This window comes from Nymphalis io, chromosome 17, assembly GCF_905147045.1.
Source record: "Nymphalis io chromosome 17, ilAglIoxx1.1, whole genome shotgun sequence".
Lineage (NCBI taxonomy): Eukaryota > Metazoa > Arthropoda > Insecta > Lepidoptera > Nymphalidae > Nymphalis > Nymphalis io.
In genome coordinates this window covers 6,455,553-6,472,856 of record NC_065904.1, presented here as the reverse complement: position 1 = coordinate 6,472,856, position 17,304 = coordinate 6,455,553, and the positions used below count along the sequence as shown (strand labels likewise).

At 32.0% G+C, this 17,304-nt stretch overlaps 1 protein-coding gene across 2 annotated transcripts; it reads right to left on the bottom strand.

The window, feature by feature from the left end:
* Positions 1-352: 352 nt before the first annotated feature.
* On the bottom strand, positions 353-16,811 carry LOC126774838 (putative glycerol kinase 5). 2 transcript variants are annotated; one of them, XM_050496470.1, is made up of 11 exons: positions 16,627-16,800; positions 16,140-16,233; positions 13,145-13,314; positions 12,417-12,506; positions 7,590-7,704; positions 6,402-6,604; positions 5,092-5,323; positions 4,568-4,662; positions 4,305-4,468; positions 3,596-3,729; positions 353-2,068 (listed from the first exon to the last, which is right to left on the bottom strand). In XM_050496470.1, the coding sequence occupies exons 3-11, from the start codon at positions 13,280-13,282 to the stop codon at positions 1,815-1,817; spliced, it is 1,425 nt and encodes a 474-aa protein (XP_050352427.1). In that variant the 5' UTR covers positions 13,283-13,314; positions 16,140-16,233; positions 16,627-16,800; the 3' UTR covers positions 353-1,814. The 2 variants fall into 2 exon arrangements, with proteins under 2 accessions (XP_050352427.1, XP_050352426.1); XM_050496469.1 differs by having other exon boundaries at positions 356-2,068; positions 16,559-16,811.
* Positions 16,812-17,304: the final 493 nt, after the last annotated feature.

Here is a 17,304-nt window from a genome sequence, read left to right as displayed (position 1 = left end):
AAATGTAAATCGTGTACGAATAGAATGAATAATCGATTATGAACGAATGAAACGTTTCTATAATTAGTGTAAAGTAACGTTTACTTTTAAAACTTAATACCTCTATGCTTATATTAAAAAGCTAAAATTGTTGTTTGTTTAATCTCGAAATATACCAGTTTTAGTAAAATATTTTTGCGTTATATAAGCCATTTATTGACGATATATAACATAAATAATCTCCATATTACAAATATACAATTTGTAAGAATTCCTTAACAATATATTTATTAAATTGGAGTTCAAACCATTATATAATAATTTAATTCTTATTCTTGTCATTTTATTGCTTACTAATTTTTACATAAAGAATACGTAGAACATTATTTTATTTTAAATTCAATAATAAATTTTACATGGCAAGACTGAAAATAAATTTAATTTTAAATGTTTTAAAATATCAAATGTCATGGTTGAAGCTGTTGAAAATTATAAAAAGAGGTCGAAATTAGAACATGAATAAGTATTTATACGTGTTTCCAATAAATGAGGATTAAATTGGCAGATATATAGTATCGAAATTTCCGACTCGGAATTATTTTGATTATTAGATATACTTAAATTTAACGATTGAAATGTTAAGTGGTACTTACTCGTATTTTAACTTACAACAAACTGTTTATCAGTAACAATTAAAGGATGAGTAGGCCTTTGTGTTTATAGATACAAAAAAAAAAAAAAAACATAATATCATGTCGAATTCCATAGTTGTTAGTTAATTAAAATGATAAAATAGTTTTCGTACTTCATTCAATGTTAATGGGCAGTGGTGACCTTAGTAGATAGATTAAAAATAGATTTTCTTTAATGGTCTACATTTTGACTTGAAGCCAGACTTGGAAGCGGTGGTTAATTTTTATAAAGAATTATAAAGTGCTATGTGATGCCATACATATATTGATTACTATTTACTAATTTCGGGTCTAAACTATGTATCTATATGTATATATATGTATATGTATGTATCAATAGATAATAAAGCTACATACACATATAGGAACCAAACTTTATATAATATGTATTTATTAAAAATCTATCTGTCTATATAATTATGTACTAGTAGTAATTTTGTATACATATATATATATATATATATATATATATATATATGTGTGTAATTCATAAATTGCCAAATCAGTCATATGGTGGTAAGTAGTCACCAGACTTGCTTTGTAAGAAGTAACTTACTTTGTAAGGAGTCATTTCCAATATATATCTAGGATATTAAGTTCTTTCTAGAATAAATTTTACGTCACAAGCCGGAACACACCATCGAATTGTATGTATTACTGTTTTGCCAGACTATCGAATGTTAAGGCTACCCTGACGAGTATACACACCTACCAGTACGAGTTGAAACAATGCTGTTTCATAACAAAACATACAAACACACAAGCCAGTATTTCACTGTTTACAATCGGCAAAGGATTGCTTAATGAGTATAATTACGACGATATTTTATACCTAACACATGAACTAATAACGTTCAATAATTTCGTTCGCGAACGTCCAATTTGTTCAACACATATATATATATACGGCACTATAATCGAATAGTTTATCTCATTTATAAATAATACGATTAAAATCAAACATTAAAAAAACGATTCAGACCACCTTAATTATATAACCACAACCCGTTAAAAAGTCATCTACAATCTCGTCAAATTCTTATAAATATAACAACAATACATTTTAAAACTACTAAGGAATGTCCAATATCATCTGCATATCGGAATGCACGCGATGAATAAAAGCAAATAAAAAAGCCACCGCTATTTGGATCGTCCATTTTTCTTCATCGATGTGACCTTGAAACTATTCTGAGGTCTGATTGAGTTGCTCGAGTCTTGTACTGAGTTTCGATAGGAAATTGTCTTATTCCCTAAATACCAACCACACATCCTCTTTACAGCGTCTTCCCATCTAGCGATTGTCACTTCGTACGCCTTTTTAACCTGAGGCCGTGGCGTAAACACGGTACCTACTTTATGAAGCGATTTCAACTCTTCTTTCGATGAGAATATACCTGAAAAAATTAAACGAGATCAAGCTGAGAAGATATATATATATATTTATGTATTAAATTGGCAACTTTTTTGTTGACAACATTTGTTGTTGGTTTTTTGTTGACAAGAGTTTCAAGCAACGATGTTGTGTAATTGTTGGTCAGATGGATTTTTTTTTTATAGAAAAAAATGTCCCTGTGCCTGTAATTACACTGGCTCACTCACCCTTCAAACCGGAACACAACAATATCAAGTATTGCTGTTTTGCGGTAGAATATCTGATGAGTGGGTGGTACCTACCCAGACGAGCTTGCACAAAGCCCTACCACCAGTAAATTTTATTTTGATTGCAATCAGGTGCAAAAATAAGATATATTGCAACCTATTTGAGTAGTTAAACGTATAGTACTAATATAGTAACAGCCTGTGAATGTCTCACTGCTGGGCTAAAGCCTCCTCTCCTATTTTTTGAGAAGGTTTTGGAGCTTATTCCTCCACGCTGCTCCAATGCGGGGTTAGTGTTATATAATGCAATAAAATTGCTCTGCTAATTTGACCATTATTATTCATTTATTTTACGTCGAAATTAATATCACAGAACTACAATGTATGTAAATAGTTGGTTTATGTATGTTGCAAGGTGATAAAAATATAAAGTAATAAAAGTTATGTGTCGAAATTTGAATTTGATTTTAATTACTTGGCACATCCCATCGCGAAAGTATTGAATATGCTTTAGGTACATCCGAATGTATGATTGATGAATGAATGGCTCTCAGCTATTTCACTTTTATTATATACAGTACAGTAACGGTCTGTTAATGTTCCACTGCTGGGCTAAGGCCTCTTCGCCCTTTTAAGGAGAAGGTTAGGGGTTTATTCCACCACGCTGCTCCAATGTGGTTTGGTATACACATGTAGCAGAATTTCCTCGCGATGTTTTCCTTCACCGTCAAGCAGGAGATGAATTATAAACACAAATTAAGCACATGAAAATTCAGTGGTGCTTGCCCGAGTTTGAAATCATCGGTTAAAATTCACGCGTTCTAACCACTAAGCCTTCTCAGCTCTTTTTCGGTTAAACGTATAAAATTAAACCAAAATTAAAATAAATCTCCTTCTTTGGAAGTATAGTTTTGTGCAAGCTTTATCTAAGCAGATACTAAATAAATCGATTTGTATTCCAAACGCCACAAATCAATACTAAAATTATTATTGTTTTCCCAGTTTACATAAACGGTGCGACTGCCGTCAGTTTCTGAAAAGTATTTCAAAGTGATATATACTAAATCCGGCTAAATACTGAAAGCTCATTGGTTGCCTATTGCGTTAAAGTCTGCCATCGACCTATGACAATTCAAAGTAAGATAAAATTTGTAATTTGACATTAGTCTGCGTCTCGGAAACTGAACGTGATTTAAATGTAACATTTCATATCTGATGGTTGCCTGAGCACAAACAATATGAGACCTAATTTAAACTGGTAAAGGTAATGTTTATGACTTTTGAGTAATCAATTTGTTTCTAAAAAATTAATTATAACTTACCTAAATGTAAACCAACGATATGAGCACAGCCAAGGGAAGACATTTCAACTTCTACTGGTCGTATCGCACGTAGGTCTGTTAAATCTGCTACTAGTTGAACTATAAAATCGTTATTGGATACACCGCCATCTAGCCTGTAACAAAGTAAAATGTTTAGCATTGTTTAGCAAAGATGCAAATTAATTATAGACATCATACTTATATATATATAAAGTTATAAGAAGAAATGACATTTTAAATTGTTATAAAATATTTTATGCTGTTATAAATAAATTTCAGGACTGACCATTGAACTTGGCACCCATTTAGATCTAACTTATTTGTCGTTGAATTCAACAAGCAAGGCACATATCATAATATTGAACTTGGCTCTTATTTCACATTTATGTTTTTGATGGGATGAATATTTTATGGTACCGTCACCGATAAGCCGAGATGGCCTAGTGGTTAGAACGCGTGAATCTTAACCGACGATCGTGGGTTCGAACTCGGGCAAGCACTACTGAATTTTCATGTGCTTAATTTGTGATTATAATTTATCTCGTGCTTGACGGTGAAGGAAAACACCGTGAGGCAACCCGCATTGGAGCAGCGTGGTGGAATAAGCTCCAAACGTTCTTCTTAAAAGGGAGAGGAGGCCTTAGCCCAGCAGTGGGACATTAACAGGCTGTGACGGTCGCCGATTGCGAAACCATTTTATTTTTCTTACCTAATACTATTAAACGTGTACGAAGTTTCAGCCCGGACGCAGGTATACAGCTGTGCAGTGCGGAAAGCCAGCGACTCGAGGACGGCACGAACGAGGTGCGCTTTTGTCGTAGACGGCTTCATGCCGACGAAGCCCGACGCCGCGGTGGAGTCGTTATACGGTGGCTGGTATTTATATCATGTATTTATAAAATAGTTTCTTGTTTGAAATAAACACATTTGTAATCGATAGTTATATTAAAATGTCAAGCGTAAATTTCTTACTCCCAATCCGCTGAACGCGGGTATGAAGAATACGTCGTCAGTGTCCGGCACCGACATGGCAATTTCAGCCGTATCTTGGGGATTATCGAACAGACCTGAAATGCATTACATTATAATATTAATACAACATTCGGATAGGCTTTATGTTGATATTTTATACTTTTTTTAACAATATGTACCCATGACAAAAATCATGAATAATTTTTGTTTTCTGTACAATTTGTTTGTTTGTCAGGCGATTTTTTTTTGTGTTAGTCTAGGTAGATTCCACTGGTAGGAATTTTACTGGTGGTAGGCCTATGTGCAAGCTCGTCTGTGTAGGTACCACCCACTCATCACATATTCTACCGCAAAACAGAAGTACTTGGTATTGTTGTTTTCCGGTTTGAAGAGTGGACCAGTGTAATAACAGGCATAAGGAACACAACATATTAGTTCCCAAGGTTGGTGGCGCATTGGTGATGTAAGCAATAGCAAGTTATGCAGAAGTTTATCCATAAAAAAAAACGTTTTTTATATTATACCTAAGGTTTGTGCCCATTTAATGATGCTAGCTGTATCATTGTTCGCTCCCTCTGCTGAGAAGACCAATTCATCACCCAGCCTCCACCCAACTACTGGATATAGTCCAGAAACAGACGCATGTGGTACAGAACCAGTGTTGATGTTAAAGAACGTCCCAGTACCCATGGTCAGCTTCACGTCGCCGACATCAAAACAACACGAGCCCCACATTGAAGCTGTTTGATCGGCAATCTAAAATAAAGTCAATTGATTTTATTTGGAGACAATAATAACTAAAATACTTGTAAAATACTTTATTGGTTTAAATTCGATATTTTCATTAAGAATCGATTTGTGCTGAACATATTCAGGAATAGACTCCGCCAGTTTGCACACAATTGTACACTGATGATGATGTCCTCCTGACCATTTTCGGCCATCGTGGCCAATATTAATCTGCGCAGTACATATTATATTTATATCTACGGAAATAGAGACACTCTTAAAATTCAATGGGCCAGCTATCCGACACGACCGGAAAAAGTCACAGCCGACAAACTTTGGTAATTACACCCGATAAGTACGCTATGCATATGATTATTCGCAGGTTATATATCTTTAAAAAAACGAATCAATTCACTTAAATTATTATATTCACTAAAATATCCCGAAAAATAAAGAATCTTTTGTAAAATTCTAGAGGTTCCGCGAATAAGTGGCGTTTATTAATAGGTGTAAAATCACTGGAGTTAACCTGCTGAAATATTTGTCAGTTGCTGGTTACTACTTACTGTATACATTCAAATGATTACAAAATTTATTCAATATGGAGTTTTTTTTATTCACTGTCATGGAACGTTCGTTAAATGAAATATTAAATGTTTTCAATGATCAGTGGTATAAATTTAGAAGTTTCTGCTCTATAGGAAATTCGAGCAACATAAACAGACGATACGAATGACTTGTTTGATATTGCCGAAATGTTTGGTTTGAACAAACAAATAACATTGTTCTTTAAAAAAATGTACTCGATAACATAACCATTTATGGATATTTATATTAGAAATCAATAGACAAAAACTGTTCTTTAGACAAACTAAACAAAACCAAAAGTATATTGACTCTACACTGTGTACACATATACATATATATGGTATTGAATACAGTTTGAAGCCTGTTTATTCGTTACGCTTTCTTAAATATTTAATCAATCATAACGAAATGTTGCATACAAGTTGTTAGGGGTTCAGAAAAGGACAAAGGGTACCGATCACCTCCTTCCACTCACAAAGGGACGAAGCCGCGGGCGAAAGCTATGTTATATACTTACAAAACTCCGTATAGGTATCGCGTGACCCCATATTTCTGGTGCAGTACTAGTGAAGTGATCGCCGGCAGTATCGACCAGTGTCGGTAAGGCAGCTAATGGTATTCCAAACAATTGCAAAGCCCAACTAGACCATTTCATAGTGAAAGGGTCGTAAAAACCAGTCGCTGACGCCGATGACACGTCTGTCATATGAATCTTGCTTCCTGAAAATCATGTCTATTTAGTCACGAAATAAGACCTTCATGCGTAGACGGAATCTAGCTCAGAAGTCTAACGGCCATAGTAATAAACGTTGTTCAGCGAATTGGTGATACAATGCTGTGTCTTCTTCTTTCGAATGTGAAATCAATAATGTCAGAAAGAGAGAAATCAGTGTTTACCGGGAAACGATTGTTCTGATATGTCAAATTATAGAGAATATTTATTTAGAATTTTATAATAATATCCTGGGACATTATTCACACACGGCCATCTGATCCCAAACTAAGCAGAGCTTATACTATGGAACGCGACAACTGATATACTACATATACTATTTTTCTTTTGTAAATATACACTTATATAGATAATTACACCCAGACATAGGACAAACAGTACATGTCATGCACACAAATGATTCCCACCCAGGACAGATCCTGGGTGGGAATCGAACCCACAACCTTCGGCGTGAAAGGCAAGTATCTACCAACCACGCCAACCGGCCCGTCAGGTCATTTTTTTACTATAGACACTAACAATAGTATTATAATAAACAGGCAATGAAATAAATATACGAAATAGAATATAGCCAATGTGGCAGAGTGAATAAAATATTACATTTCAAATTTAAATCGGATAAAAGGATTATTATATTACTTATATAATATTCATATATACACATATAATATTTATGTTGAGCCCAATCAATACTATACTTTATTCAAGTACTTTTAAATCGTCATTTTCCAAAATTAAATTAAAAGCGACCACCGATTCAGAATAAATTATACGTAGAAGAACAGACAAGAAACTCCGTAGTTACTCTGGTGGAATGATGAAACTATTAACTTAAATAATTAAAATTAATGAATCGATTACCATTTATATCCTCAAACAGGATTCATATTATTTAGTCAATAACAGCTCGGAATTAATATACAAGCTATTACGATTATGTTCGATAATAATCCTACAGTTTACTGTACTTACCTGTCATTTTATATAGCAGCCAAGTATCCAAGGTTCCGAACATGGCGTCATTCTTTTCAACTGCTACTTTCAACTCAGGTATGTTAAGTAGAGCCCAGTACAATCTCAATGTCGTCTGCAATTAAAAAAATAAAGAATGAATAAAATTAATTATTTAAATTATCATATTGGATTGCGATATTAAAATTTTAATGTAATAAGAATATAATAATACAATTAAAAAACTTCCCATAACATCTTAGTTGATTGTATTTTAATACAGTAAATTTAAAATATGTTTTAAGTAGATATGTAAATGAAATAAATATTAAGTTTGTTTTTATAAAATCTTATTTCTCACGGCCTTACTTATAAACTTAATTATCTGTTGTCATTAATTTGACATTAGAAAGACGAAGTCAGCGTTGTGTAACGAGTCAGCTCCGAAATAACTGGGTATACTGGGTGGGAATACTTTCATGATTCGATGAGAGGGCGAATCCGCCATGTCCGTAAAAATTCAGGCAGAGGATAGGCTTGCTTTTCGAGGCACGGGAGTATACACACGGGTTGATCTGCGACCTTATAAATTAGCCACTAACCCAAAAAGGCGGTTAGTTTTTCATAATTCAATAATAATAATAAAGCTCATTAAAACGTATTAAACAATTAAATTATTTAAATGTTTTTGTTATTGACATAAATATTTTAAAACTTAACTTTTTTAATTTTAAAAATATGTTTTATGAGAATATTCATCAACGTAATTATTCTAGTGTTTTTCATTTGTGACTTAAGTATACAATTTGCTCTATAATAAATATCATGAAACAGTATTAAGCGATGTGATTATCCAAGTTGTTCTCGTAAACGTTTCGTACTTTGATATTTTAAAAATTATTTAACATTATAACATTTTGAATTAATCGAATTAAACGGTTCCTTTGTATTTAAATGATGTCGATGAAGACGAAATGGACTGTCAAAGTTAAAGTAGTGGCTCTTTAGTTATTATGATAAGCTGGATCTACACCCATGAATCGAAATGAACATCGCGATTGATTTTGAATTACGCCTCGTAGACAATACTACCATCCGTAAGCAAAACGGAATGCATATTATCAGTTGTAGCAAAATTGTATTGACCACGAGATATAAAAGTAATAAATTTTCCTCATAAAAACAAGTATTTCTCAATACGCACGTTTGACTTGGACTTTATATAATTATTACTTTTTTCTAAGCATAATAAATGTGTTGCCACGAGTATATTATTATACAAATTAAAAAAAAAAAACATGTTCATTGTTATGTTTATAATGATACCTTCCGATTATATTTGAGATTTGTTTAGTGGAAATATTTTTAAAGCCAAGGTGAAACAATTTCAAAAATTATAATTTTGTTTTTAAAGGAAAATTTGGTAAATTTTAACATAGCCGTTTATTCTTATTAACCTTCAAACATTGTTTGTAATAATAAGTTAAATAATTTAAGCATAATATGTAAAGTTATAATATAAATAAATATAATATAAAAATAATATATATATAAATAATGTAAGCTATATTAGTTTCCGCTCGCTTGTAATGTGTGTCGGTATGCTAGGTAACTATGTCTTTTTCTGTACACTTGACTACGTATATGCATAATTTCACGATGATCGGTTAAGCAGTAAAAACGTGAAAGCGTAACAAGGACTTTCCCTTTGATAATATAATTTTATTCCACACATGTACCAACAGAGTAGTAAAGTAAAAATAAAGTAACAGATTATAAATGTCCTACAGCTGAGCTAAGGCTCTTTTTAGGGGAAGGTTCACTACACCACGGTGTTCCAATGCGGGATAGCTTCCTCACGAAGTTTTCGTTCATCGCCGAGCACGAGATGAATTATAAACACAAACAGAAATTAAACACATGAAACTTCAGTCGTGCTTGTCCGGGTTTGAACTCGGAATGATCCATCACGGCACAGCGTCACAATAGAGTATCACTATTAAAATGAAATTCCAAGGCGATCTCACGTAAAGTAATCTATATAACAGGCAAATTTTGGTAAAAGATATTCGTTTCAAGAATTATTAAGTTTATTGAAAATTTAAAAAACGATTACGTTCTCTATAAAGACAGTTAGATGGAGGAAGTTACCAGAAAGAGAAGGCTCGAAAACATTTTGTAATCATGTTTTTATATTATTATAATTAAAACAGGCCTTAAACGCGGTAGTTTTTAAGAGGGTTCTTTTTAAAAAAATACAAAGCTATTGAATAGCTGTGTTCAAGTATATTTATAGTTTGTGCAGTAAGAATACTTTATTAATTAAATCTGATATTGTTAATGTTATGTAAAAAACAAATTAAATGTATACGGAAAGTCCGAAAGTCGAAACAAGAAAGTATAATAGTTCTTGATACTTATTTTTTTAAGAACTGTCGAAATCGTCACAATTTTTTTTCAATTTTGGACATTCCAACTACAAGAAATTTTGATATTTTTTCCATCCTGAATAACATAATAATGCTTTCAGTCATAACAGAAACTAAAACCATTGCAGATTTGTAAAATAAAATAAAAATTATCTGACTTATGCGTTATTAAATAATAAACCGATTGCCGAGATGGCCTAGTGGTTAGAACGCGTGAATCCTAACCGATGATCATGGGTTCAAACCCGGGCAAGCAACACTGAATTTTCATGTGCTTAATTTGTGTTTATAATTCGTCTCGTGCTTGACGGTGAAGGAAAACATCGTGAGGAAACCTGCATGTGTCTAATTTCATTGAAATTATGCCACATGTGTATTCTACCAACCTTCTCCTTAAAAGGGAGAAGAGGCCTTAGCCCAGCAGTGGAACATTAACAGGCCGTTACTGTACTGTATGTAATAAACGTGAAATAGCTGAGAGCCATTCATCATTCATACATTCGGATGTACCTAAAGCATATTCAATACTTTCGCGATGGGGTGTACCAAGTAATTAAAATCAATTAACAACCATCAGATTTCGACACATAACTTTTATTACTTCATATTTTTATCACCTTACTGCAAATAAACCAACTATTTACATACATTGTAGTTCTGTGATATTAATATCGACGAAAAATAAATGAAAATCCAATGTAATAAAGGTCAAATTAGCAGAGCAACTTTATTGGCAATGGCATAATGTTATTATTAAATACCTTGTAGATATATTTAGACTTACTACAATGTTTTCTCGTAATAAATTATCATGATATTTATAAGTTAAAATAAAAAAGTGTAATATATTATTATTGTTATGTCTCAAAATAGTGATAAATTAATCATTATTACATTCGGTCCTGATATTTTGATAAATAAAACTAAAAATAAAATAACTGAAAACTAAAAAATAAATTTTAAATATAAATATTAAATTTATATTATAGCCACTGTCAAGTAAAACTTCAAAATTACTATTATAACTAAAAATTTTTTTTTAAATAATAACAATATTTTACACTAACACAAATTATTATCAAAAAACAAAACGCTCGCTATTATAATAGCAAGGAGTTTATATGGTAAATTTTGCGTCATAATTTATATCTTTTCAAATTCCAATCGACAAAGTAGTAAACGTAAACAAACTTTAGATTTACATATTACATATGAGATTCCACTAAACCAGCAATAGCAACTTTAATTAAACTTGCAAATATCCGATTACAACTTCGCGAATCCATAGTGAATAGCATATTATTCAAGAAATAGACCAGTTATATCGCGTCAAGTCGATGTCAAAGTTGTTTATTTGTCTTTATTCCGCTCGTGGTTTGAATAGACTTTACACAACGAATACGCGACCTTAGACTAATGACTGTTGAACTGAATCTTTGAATGTACTTTTAATACACGCTTATCTAGGGTCATAGACGTACGTTAATATTGTTTTATAAATTTATATGTTCATTCATTTCGCAATCAACTATTAGCATAGACTATTATTTAATTGACCAATTGTTTTAATATTATTTTCCACCACGCTGCTCTAATGCGGGTTGTTGGATACAAATGTAGCAGATGCTCATTCGAGAGATGGAGGTTTCTCTTCACCGCCGAACACATAAATATTCAGTCGCGCTTGCTTGGGTCTGAACCCCCAATCGGTTAAGATTGACTAGTTCTAACCACTAGGCCATCACGGCTCTTGTATATTATTATTTATTAAATAGTGTTATAACTTATAAGTATTAACTATTCATTACGTTCCGATTAAGTAAATATTTTTGTAACATCTGTCTCAATCACTCCGGCCGTATGAAAAACCGTTCGGTATTTTTTGAGTTTATCGCGTTCCAACAGCGACACGGCGTTACATTGTATTATAATATGTACTGATGAGATTAACTTTGTGCTTGTATTGGCGTTGTTAAATTCCGAGATCATGTGTGACAACAAAAAAATAATTTAAATAAGTTTCCACATTGAGTACGAGGTGTTTGATTTGAAATATTTGTGCAATAAAGTACTTGAATAAAACAAACGATGATTATCTATATATATATAAAAGATTGACATATTAACGCACGTCCTAAACTACTGGGGTTAGCACCATGAAAATGCTAATTTGCCTTGCTAATGAAACCCTTATGGTTTCATTTTATTACGGATTACCACTACAAAAGGAATTTTGAAAATTTAAACTACTAAAATGTTAAGGGATAAAAGTTTGTCAGAAAATCCTTCATTTTTTTAAATAAGGGTCATGGTAATTAGTATATAGCCATTCTGAATTATGACGCGAGCGAAGCCGTTCGCAAAGCTATTGAATTAATCAGTTAATAATAGTAGAAATTGTAATTGTGTAGATATTTACCTGATTATTGGAGAATTTAAACACGCTCCCAGCACGAAATCTGTTACTCCTTGATATAATATACAACACATAAGCACCAAATTTGAGAAGCTGAAATTAAGAAATTTTATGAAACATTTACAATTATATAATACACAATACAGTATCACCCTGTGAATGTCCCACTGCTGGGCTAAGGCCTCCTCTCCCTTTTTGAGGAGAAGGTTTGGAGCTTATTCCACCACGATGCTCCAATGCGGATTAGTGAAATACACATGTAGCAGAATTTCAGTGAAATTCGTCACATGCAGGTTTCCTCACGATGTTTTCCTTCACCGTCAAGCACGAGATGAATTATAATAACAAATTAAGCACATGAAAATTCAGTGGTGCTTGCCTGGGTTTGAACCCACGATCATCGGTTAAGATTCACGCGTTCTTACCACTGGGCCATCTCGGCTTTTATAATAATATACAATACATAACGATATTTAATATCCGTATGCACAGAACAATTGTATTCAGTCAGGTACGTGTATAAATTAATCAAGTACTTGTATGTTAACTATTTCGAAATAGGAATAAATCCTTTTTTACATAGGGCAACTATTACAAGAAACTTTGCAGTGTGTTTTTGTTAACCAGTTTCGTTTCGAATTCATGAAATTTTAAATGTCACTTTGAAAATCATTTCATACGTATTTATATTGAATTAATGACCGAATGATTTAATTAATTTAAAACAATACCTTCCAAGAGAATGAGTTATTCCATTGCTTCACTAATTCATCAGCTCTGAGATCTTTCCACGTTATAAATCTATGAAATGGTTTCCCGGTAGTCTTAGACCATGTTATGAATGTACCTCTTTGTGTCGATACCCCCATTGCTGTGATCTGACCGGCTGAGAGTTTTGCATCTAAAAAGATTTTTCTTATTTAAATTATTTCTAACATTTAAATATATATTTCAACTCTCAACATACAAATCATTCTATATTATACGGTATTTTGCTATTTTTGTAATAACAGTAAAATACCGCAAAGTTTTACTAAATCCAAACTTTAGATTGTAGTTTCAGGACAGACAGACTATAATAACAGTATTGGGACGTAAATGTCTTACTGCTGGATAATGTCCCTTCTTTTAAAGAGCAGCTCAGAAGGTTTGTAGCTCATTCCAACACAGCGCTTCATTGCAATGAATTTTAAGCATAAATTTAGGACGAAAGACTCTAACCTTGCCAACCACCTGAGCCAAATTGGCTATATGTAATATATATTTATATAGTATAATTATTGTTTTAACGAGCCGGTTTGCGTGGTTGATAGATACTTGTCTTTCACGCCGAAATTGTGGGTTCGATTCCCACCCAGGGCAGACATTTGTGTGCATGAACATGTCTGTTTGTCCTGAGTCTGGGTGTAATTATCTATATAAGTATGTATTTACACAGGAAGTAGTATATGTAGTATATCAATTGTCTGGTTTCCGTAGTACAAGCTTTGTACAAGCTTAATTTAGGACCAGATGGCCGTGTGTGAAAAATGTCCCAGGATATTAATATTATTATTTCTTTAATCATTATGATTTATTTTAAATGTTTCTTATTGCGTTAAAGTAGCTTTATCGAAGAATTGTTTTTCTCCAGAATAGAAAGAGCAAAGTCCAATGAAAAATATATATCCATCGATTGATTACAACGAAAAATCATCGCAGATAATTATTAAAAATAATAGGTAATTAACGATTACTTGATTCGATTGTTTTAAGAAAGAATACTTCTTTACGGTATGGCGGTTGTTTGGAACAGTCAGAAGGTTTAGCGGAACACTAAGCTGATTATACAAAAACAATTATGTAAAAATACTTGTTTTAAATGAAAAAGCGGCGTATAAGCCCCACTAGATAAGTAAGGCTTTGTATCGGTTATGTTATAAATTATTTCAAACCGTAATTAAGTCAACAATTCGTTTTAACATTATTATAGTTTCATTAATTACGACCGTTGAATGATCAGATCGTAACATTACATACGCCCATAGACATTGTAAAAAATGTTAACCATCAACCATCGCTTACATCACCAATGCGCCACCAACCTTGGGAACTAAGATTTTATGTCCCTTGTGCCTGTAATTACACTGGCTCATTCACCCTTAAAACCGGAACACAACAATACCAAGTTCTGCTGTTTTGCGGTAGAATATCTGATGAGTGGGTGGTACCTACCTAGACGAGCTTGCACAAAGCTCTACCACCAGTAACTTATCAGTGTTATCTATCTTCAGTCAGTTCTATAACTTGTAGTAGTAAATAAATATTATACTACTATACTATTTTGAACAATATTAAATACGGGTAGGCCTAAGGTACGACACCGCCTTTTGGATAAATAGGGCATGAGTTACCTAGTTTCCACTCTTTCAACATTGAGGTAAGTTTAATATGATTTATTTGTTACATACGACCAGCTTGACAATTAGCTTTCCAGGAAAAGGATGATCTCGAATGACCCAATAGCAATATATGATAGAGAAGTCTTCACTTAATTTACCTTTTAAGGATTGAAAAGAACACAAGAGCTCACGGTGCCCATGTGTTCAAAAGCCATTTATTTTTATTGTTAATTGTATTGCTTGAATAAAAACTTAAGTTTAAAATTTTTTTCAATGGATTCATTGCCTTCCTCTACCTTTTTCCTGTGAAAACTAAGCGTGCACAGGCCTCTTAGAAACGCGTCTCCCATCGTTGACCGACTCAAGTTGACGTAAATGGCTGATTTTATATATTGCCTAAAATTCGTGAACGTATACGTATGCATTGTTATACTTTATATTTTATTACTTAATATAATACGTAGTTACGTATAAAAAGTTGTTAAATTTTAACATGTGAAAATTGGTCGAAGCGTGTTCGGTCCGCCCGTAGGAACATTACATTAACGGACTTCTAAAGTCATTTTATCTAATAGTTTTTCTATTAAAAACTCACTTATATGATGAAATTAGTGAAGATAGATATGCGAAGCAAAAGACACACTTGCCTAAGCATATGTGAACACACATACAAGAACCCGCAACCACACACGCACACGCGCCTATGCAATTGCACTCGCACAAACTACGTCATGTCCATAAGACATACGCGCACTCTCACGGACACGAAGAAGTCCATGCAGACGCACATGAATACACACATCTCATAATGTATAGATACAAAATCAGAAAAATTATCACCGCATTTAAAATATAATCTATCATGGATCATGAACAAAAAAGTTATATGTCAATAGTATTAACACTTTTACCGTGACACTGTATTTAACATTTAAAAAAAAACTTACTTTCATAGTAATTTCGAAAATATAATAATAATAATTCATCGATTTATCAGCAAATATCAACTTGCAAATATTATATTCTATTCTTATATGAAGGGTTAGAGAGCCAGTGTAATCCTAAAATATAACAACCCCTACTCCATGGTTGGCAGTACTTTCTGAAATCGGAAACGGCAATAACCTTTCTAGCCTATTAGCAATAAAATCATATAATATACCTGTAGATTTAGATGCTTTACTAAACAAAAAAGATAATTCAAATAGCTAAGTAAACTAGAATTATTTATTAAAAAGACAATTATTATAAATTATTAAGCCAACCAAAAAAAAATTTTGCTATTATTTTTGAAGGAATATTATTGTATTTAACTCTTAATCTTCTTATATTTCATAAAACTTACTTTGCAAGCAAGTGTTTACAACATTTATCACAATGGTCCATAGCTCATCAGGGTCAATTTCCACATAGCCAGAAATGGGATAGTGAAGAGTTACCTTAAATTAAAAAAACATATATTATTGTTTATACACTCAAACAAGAAAGGTCTGTTAATAATTTAATATTTAAAAAAAAAATAAATGGTAGTCCTCTTATATGTATCTTATATATATAGTTTAATTGTATAATTTAATTACTGAATGACAAAATCAAAAGATACTCTTTAAATTAAATTTATATAATTAATTTGCACGTCGTAACTATTTTTATGACATTTACGATTATTAAATTATAATTTATTCAATCTATGTGCTGTAAATAAATATAGGACTAAAATATATTAAAAGTTATTTACAATTTAAATTAAGGAAATATAAATACCTGATCTACAGCCCTGCCTACGATTTCTGTTTTTGAATTGTAAATAACCGACCTAATTGTTGTAGTACCTATATCTAAAGATAATATATATTTTTCCTCCATATTAATTCCTTTTTCCTATAATTCTCTATGTGTCTTCAGCACACACCCGACCCGAGCAGCAACTTAATAAATTGTGCTACAGATTTTCGGATAACATGATATATACATTTTAAATATCAAGATAAAATTTAAGTACCTATTCTGTGTTGTGACAGATAGGGTTTGACAAATTAAGATTGACAACGACACGCGTCACGTATGACATAATGTGAAAATGAAAAAAAAAGTTTTACGGAGTGTTAATTATCTCGAAATTTTAATTTTATTGCAAAATGTTAGACTCAATATTGTAATGCTTAGAGCATATTTTTAAAGTCAATATAATTTATGTTTCGTAATTTCGTATAAGGGCATATGCCCTTAACAATATTTTAACATAACTATTAATTATTGATTATCAATTATATCATACTTGTAAAAAGATGTTAACTTTTTATATTTTTAATATCGTTGTTGATTATGATATCATGGTTGATTATAAAAATATATACCAATTGCACAACGTATTTAGAAATATAAAAATAATATAATAATTGTTTGCATAAAATACAGAAAAATACATTAATAAATAAGATAAGAAAGTAAAATACCAACTCTTATTCATTTACATAACGTAACAATCTAATAGATTTCCATTTAGTTTA